Source organism: Vidua chalybeata, chromosome 3, assembly GCF_026979565.1.
Source record: "Vidua chalybeata isolate OUT-0048 chromosome 3, bVidCha1 merged haplotype, whole genome shotgun sequence".
Lineage (NCBI taxonomy): Eukaryota > Metazoa > Chordata > Aves > Passeriformes > Viduidae > Vidua > Vidua chalybeata.
This window is the reverse complement of record NC_071532.1, coordinates 83255020-83262148: the sequence shown is the minus strand read 5'-3', so window position 1 is coordinate 83262148 and position 7129 is coordinate 83255020. Positions and strand designations below refer to the sequence as shown.

Below are 7129 nucleotides of genomic sequence, written 5' to 3'. Positions count from 1 at the left end.
GACGGGCCCCGTTCGCCCCCTGCTGGTGCCGCTGGGAAGGGCAGCCCGGGCCCGCCCGCCCTGCCCTCCCGTGCGAGCTCGGGGCTGCTGCTCCGAAAAGCCGCGGGCTGCGCCACTCGGGGCTCATTTTCTCCTTTTTTGTACGGATAGGTTACCTGCAACTAGCTTTGTTTTTATCCCACAGGAACGCACAGTCTACGTAGTTGTACATGATCTGTCAGGATGGGTGTCCAAACATAAGGAATCACGCAATGGTTTGGGTAAAAGTGACCGCAACAACCATTGAGCTCCGACCGCCCTGCTATGGGCAGGGACACCGCCCTCTCGGTCGCTCCAAGGTTGTTTGGGTCTTGAGACCAGCTTTCTTCAAGCCCCATGCAACGCGGCCTTGAACACTGCCAGGGATGGGGCATCCACAGCTTTCCTGCGTGATCTGCTCCAGAGCCTTACCACCCTCACAGTGCATTAATGACGCAGTGATTTCAAGATGCAGGATGCCAACTGATTTTACAAAAGTGACACTAAGTAACTGTGAAGCAGTTGCAAGGCTCCATCACTGAAAGAATTCAGTTTTTCTTTTTCTTAATTAATTTGCAGGCTTTTAAAATTACTTTTTTAATAGTGCTATATTTTTTGTACAGTTTATGTAAAATTTTCTGTACTTGAAGAAAAAGAAGTAAGCAATATGGGTCTGTTCTAAACCCTGCTGAAGTTAATTAAGATGGAATCACGTGAGCTAATACCTAAAACAGAAATACTACAGTTGCAGCTCACTACATCATACAGCTGTGATGCTTTCAATTCTCTTTGACTTCTGAACATTATGAACAAACTGCCTTGATAAGCAAAAAAAGTGTTATAAAGTTGCAAAGTAGTAATGAAGACTTTTGTGCTAACTGATTAAAGAGCTTCCATGGTTGTTAATAATAATTAGTCTTCTGCCTCTTCCCTTGTAAAATCACCCAGGTGTGGTAAATTCAGTTGTCTTCAATTATGCCAGTAATTGTCTGGCTCTTCTTTTCTAATAGAATTTCATATTTTTACTTTATTAAATGCATGAAGTAAAACATTGTGACCACTGAAACATAATAATAGTAACAACAAAACTATTATACTGTCTTATATGTCAGCTGCATTATTCATTCTTCGTAACCTCAATAAAGAACTAGATTCAGAAGATTAGTTTGTCAGGGTCTTATAAACCAACATCTTGGCATAATTTGACAGCTAAACAAAAACAAAACAAAAAAAAAAAAAAAAAAAAACAAAAAAAAAAAAAAAAAAAAAAAAAAAAAAAAAACAAACAGAAAAGGCAAAAAAATTCTGCATCCCCAATTCATCACACCTTCACGGGCTTCCAGATTACAAAAGACACCAAAAGCCATTGGCCTGTACAACTAGCTGGTAATGCAAAAGAGAAAAATCCGTGATCCAATATATTTCAATATATTTGAAAGTGCGTGGAGATCAGTCCTGAAGTGTCAAGTTGATGGACTGCTCCTAACAGGCCTTTTCCATTTTTAATTTCTATAATCAGAATCATAGTTCAAGTTCTATACCAGTGACAAACAATCTTCATTTTTAACTGAAAGTCACCAGAATGGGAAATACAAACAAGCTGTGAGAAAAGGCTGACGTTATCTGTAAGAACATTTATGTATGATACAAAAATCAGTAGAGGATCACTATACACTATCAAGGCAACTCTACATGCCAATTATCATAATATCTATCCTAACTATATGAAGAATGACTTTTCTAAATTCCACTAAAACATTAATAATCTATTTTTATCAGAGAGTGAGAACCATGTTTTGGGTTTCATTATAATTTGTCTTACAGTTGCTAAATACGTATCATAATAAAGCCAGAGGGAATATATTATCATGAATGCTGGCATTTGGGATAGGATAACAATTTGCAGTCTCTGCTTTTTCAATTGCAATAGATAGCAAATATCAGCAGTCTGGCCCTAATGGGAATTCATAAGCTCTGCAGCACAGGCCAGCATGGCTAATACACCTGATCCCTTGTCTTCTCTCCTAATTCTTATGTAAACCAAGGAAAACTTCAGGTTCTACCAGCTGACCAGGAAAATCATCTCACTGTCATTTACTTTCCAAATTTGTCATTTTTATTGTTGAAAATTTGCAATTTAATATCAAGCTTCCTATTCTATCAAGAGCCACTCAGGGGACATCACATGTTCATGTCACATATCACAGAAACTTGTGCAAGACTTAGATAAAAACATGCATGCCATTCATCAATTTTGGATATTTACTGTTACTTGAAACCTTACTATTCTGCAGGAAAGTTCAAGGGAAAACTAGTGCATGCTAATTAAGCAATAATTCCTATACATTCCAGTAGGGAACAAACATGAAAACTTATCTTCAGCCTGCAAAATTTGATCTTAAGTCAGCCGAATAAGTTAAAACTAATATTTAGGCCTGAATGTTAAGTAAAAAATAAAAACTGATGAAAACTTAATGGGGTGCTTTTTTTTTTTCCTTCCCACGAAGAGGAAAGCAAGGAACTTAAAATGAACACCAGAACAAGAATACTGTTATTTAAGTTTGTGTAATCGATTCACTAAAGAAATCTTTCCTGTAACAAGAACAGAAGTACCTCATGCACAAATGTAGCTGACATGATGTCTCACTCAAGTCAGTGAAACTAATTCCAGGTTTGAGTCAGGCATACCTTTCATATCAAGCACCTAATATAAAAAAGTCGAACAGGTATATACTGATACACTAAACCTGCTCTGCAGTCTTTAAAACAGTGTTACCTGATCTCTCAAACAATTCAAAGAAATAGCTACAGTGCATTTGTACTTAAACAAACAACCATGTGAAAGTTTACGTGCACAAGCTGTATTGAAAATACCTTCAATTCAAAAATGAACTGCCAAATTTTGTCAGTGAAATATACATATGGTTCTGCAACTGTTGAAAATTAACCTATAAAATGCCTTTCCCCCACAGAATTATGAAGTTTCATGTTGCAAAGAGAAAGTTTAAGGAAACGCTTCGTCCATATGATGTCAAAGATGTCATTGAACAGTATTCAGCAGGTCATCTAGACATGCTATGCAGGATTAAAAGTCTTCAGTCACGGTAAGGAAAGAATAGTCACACTCTGCATAAGCATCTACTGTCGTTCACTGCTTATTGGCAACGTTTAACATTTCTGTGTTACGCAGCCTCTCTTTCTGTGAACACAGCTGAGCCAGAAATTGAATTGTGGGCAAAACCAAACAAAAAAACATGTATCCAATTTTTTCTCAGAAAATGGAAGTCTGAAGAATAGAAAAGGTAATACTTTATCTGTAAAGTCCATTTGTAAACAAGGACTTTATTCAAAAGGGTGAGGAAGACATTGAGAACTGCCTCTTTCCCATCCCATACTTCCTCTTTTCACATAAAAGAAATTGAGAACTACTGGTAATGTAGGTTTTCTGTTAGAGATTCCCAGCAAAAGTAATTAAAAAACCAAACCAAACAACATTATATCATATTTATCATTATCAGAGAAGGTTAGGGATTCCTGGTTCAAACTGACAACTGTCCCAGGAGTGGATGTTGTTGTTAGGATGGGAGAGCTGGGAGTGGCACTGGTATATTTGTTTCTCCAAAACATCAAGCTGTTGGAGAGGCCACCTCTTTTTTCCCCCTTTCAGGAAGTCTTGCCATGGCTTTCCCAGATGATGGCTAAGTTCTCGTTCCTGGTTAGTGCCAACAAAAAAGAAAAGCAGTCTAAAATGCTCAAAAATCACTTCTTTTTTTTTTTTCTTCATTTCCCTTAATTAATAAAATTGTTTGTCTTCTTCTTTGAGTGCTTTCCTGAAGTACTGTAATTTTTTATTTTTAAAATATAAATATAGCAAACACTTCCACATCTATTCCAGTTCCAGGAATGGCAACAGCTTTTGGTTTCTCTTACAGCGTTGACCAAATTCTTGGGAAAGGACAAATCACAGCAGATAAAAGAAGCAGAGAGAAGAATCCTGCAGAGCATGAGACAACTGATGACGTCAGTATGTTAGGGCGGGTAGTCAAAGTGGAGAAACAGGTAGAGTGACTATCTGTGTTACTTTGTCTTGCTTTATTGCTCATGCCTTTTCTGTGTTTTATTGCCAGTTTCAAAAGCTGAACAGGTAAAATTTTTTTTTTCTAGTATCTGCTTTGTTTATATGTTGAAATAAAAATTATGTGCATCTTATTACCTTAACCTCTTCTCCCCTTTTCTCAGCTTGCTTATGAAAAATGTACATGGCTTCTGACATTCTTTTTCAAGGGTCAACAGTGCACATCAAGCTACTTCCATTTTTCTCTTCAGCAGTTACATTTTCCCTTTGCTTGGGTTACAGATATTTTAAATTAGTATTTGGCACTAATGTTGACCTTTTCCTCTCATATAGGTACAATCCATTGAATCAAAACTGGACTGTCTATTAGATATTTATCAACAAGTTTTGCGAAAAGGATCTGCATCCGCGCTCACTTTGGCTTCATTTCAAATGCCAGCTTTCGAGTCTGAGCAGACTTCTGATTATCAGAGCCCATCAGACAGCAAAGATTTGTCTAATTCTGCACAACTTAGTGGATGTGTATCCAGATCAGCTAGTGCCAATCTGCCTCGTGGCCTACAGCTTATACTGACACCAAATGAATTTAGCACTCAGGCTTACTATGCTTTTAGTCCAGCTATGCATAGTCAAGCAACACAAGTGCCAAATGATGGACCTGCAACAGTAAATAATACATCAAACCAAATAAACCAGACAACTAAGCCAGCAACTCCGACAACATTACAAATACCACCCTTCTCATCGATGAAGCATATCAATAGGCCTGAGCCCATTCATATTATTCCTGTAACCACACAGGAAAATATTTCTAATGTCACCGCTTGCCTTGTTGCATCAAAGGATAATGGACAAGTTGCACAGCCCAGTGCGACAAAGGACCTCACATGGAGAAAAAGTCTGGATACAGAAGGGGAACCTTTGCTCTCAGTTAAACCTGTAGTGCAAATGGATTTAGGAAAATCTTTATCTGTACAAAACCTTATACAGTCAACAGAAGAACTGAATATACAGATTGCTGGCAGTGACTCCAGTGGTTCCAGAGGTAGCCAAGATGTATACTCCAAATGGAGGGAGTCAAAATTATTTATAACGGATGAAGAGTTGGAGACAGAGGCAGGGACAGAGACTACTGAAGCCATCTCGCGCCCATTAGTGGAAACAACTCTCTCTGCTGACTCTCTAAGGACTGGAATATCAAGATCATCTCAAAACATCTGCAAGCCAGGGGATGGTACAGAAGCACTCAATCTGCTCCATGTCAAACTTAAATAACTTCTGGCTTTCTTCATTGGCTGGGTCATTCCTCTAGTCATACATATCATAGCATGAACTGTTTTGAAAGCCTTTTTAATAAGATAAAATCACAAAAATCAGGATGAATCTGCAAAGCAGTTGAATGAGCCCATATTTCCTAGTTGCATGAAAAAGCATGTCTAAGCAATGGCTAACATCCAAATTTACACCTACAGTACAGCAGCCTTTCATGTAGTACAGTAGGTTTAAATAATGAGTTGCCTACAAAGCTAATGCTGCAGGATGTATCAAAAAACAAAAATTTGAGCATTTAGACCTTGTGCTGTTTCTATGGGGCAGAAGTAAAAATCTTAAGGTTTAAAGCACTTTGCTTCTGAACTGATTAAATATATATATATAATGTCCGGATTTAGATGATAGTTTATGTTTACAACAAAAAGATTATCTACAGCTGCTAGCAAGGTACCAAGGAAATGAGTAACATGGGGTTAGAAATGGCTGCCTGTCGCAAGATACACACATTAACTCATCAGTAATCAGTTATTTTTAGCTCTGAAGAACAGTATGTTAATATCTGATTTTTGGTGATCTAGTGCTGTGGCAGAAGTACCTGACACACCACTGTCACATTGTTCTTTATAACAAGAACTATTTTGTTACAAAAGATTTGTATTTTAAGGATTGGGTCTGGCCTCAGAAGTGGATAATGTGGGTGACTGCACTGAAAATTCAAAGGAATCTCCCCTTCTTCCAGTCTCATTGAGAAGCTGACTTGTGAATCTGAACCATTTTGGCAGCAGTAGGTGAGGGAAGGAAGCAGGTGCTGCCTTTATTGTAGAAGCAATATTCCCTTCTTGTGAAAATTTTGGCAATTTTTCTTGCAGTCCCAACCTGATACTACAACAGCACTTTCATAAGGCTGGGCAAGAAGGGAAAATGAGGAACTGAAATACAGAGTAAAAGTAAAGAGGGCAGAACAGAAGGGAGAAAGACAACACAATCCATGGGGAAATAAATAAATAATAATATGGATTTATATGGGCAGGAAGGGAAATCATCCCAGAAATTAAAACAAGAAAGGTAAAGACAGAAAAAGTTTCATGCTTTTTTTCTCACAGATACTAAGTGTTATTAAAAAAAAAAAAAAGAAAAAAAAAGTCATGCAGGCAATCAGAAACAGAAACAGAAATAGAAGTAGAGAAAACCACCTTAACTAAAAAAAAAAAAAAAAGAAAAAAAAAAAAGACAAGGGCTTGTTGCTTTTTTAACAAAAGGTGGAAGAGGAGAGAGGGAAAATGGTCCCACTCTTAGCTCAATACTATGTCCCAACGACAGTAATTTCTTGTGAACTTTCCAACACAGGACCCTCAGACTCCTTCCTGCTAAAACCCAAGTTTTCAAATTCAAAGCCTACATCAGACTGAGCATTCCTGCCTGATACATCTTCTTTTTTTTTCTTACTCTAGCCTACACTTCTGCTGAGGTGCAGGAGCAGTGTTAGTGCCTGCTTGCACATCCCCTGCAAGGCTTTGCCACTGGGAGAACCCTTGCAGAGCCTAAACGGGCTTTCACTCTTCCCAGATGAATGAGGTTTCTGTGTGCTGCCTCCTGCCAGATTGTCACCCCACCTGCACCACAGGCTTGTAGACAGCCCAGCTTGGGCTCAGCTTCCCTCTAGCAGCAGGAATACCGAATGTATGGGTGTGCCAGTGCCAGCTCACTCAGGGCAGTGTTTTCTCAAGGCCCAGACCCACTGGGAACTCGCTATGTACATCAAAA

The 7129-nt window shown here is 38.4% G+C and overlaps 1 protein-coding gene across 5 annotated transcripts in view; it reads left to right on the top strand.

Annotated features, from left to right (window-relative positions):
- Positions 1–6525, top strand: part of KCNQ5 (potassium voltage-gated channel subfamily Q member 5) — a 272002-nt gene extending 265477 nt beyond the window's left edge. For all 5 annotated transcript variants that reach the window (XM_053938763.1, XM_053938761.1, XM_053938760.1 and 2 more), the window contains 3 exons: positions 2991–3122; positions 3951–4077; positions 4427–6525. In XM_053938763.1, coding sequence (XP_053794738.1) covers positions 2991–3122; positions 3951–4077; positions 4427–5368 — 1201 coding nt within the window. In that variant the 3' untranslated portion in view covers positions 5369–6525. The remainder of the gene's footprint in view (positions 1–2990; positions 3123–3950; positions 4078–4426) is intronic.
- Positions 6526–7129: the final 604 nt, after the last annotated feature.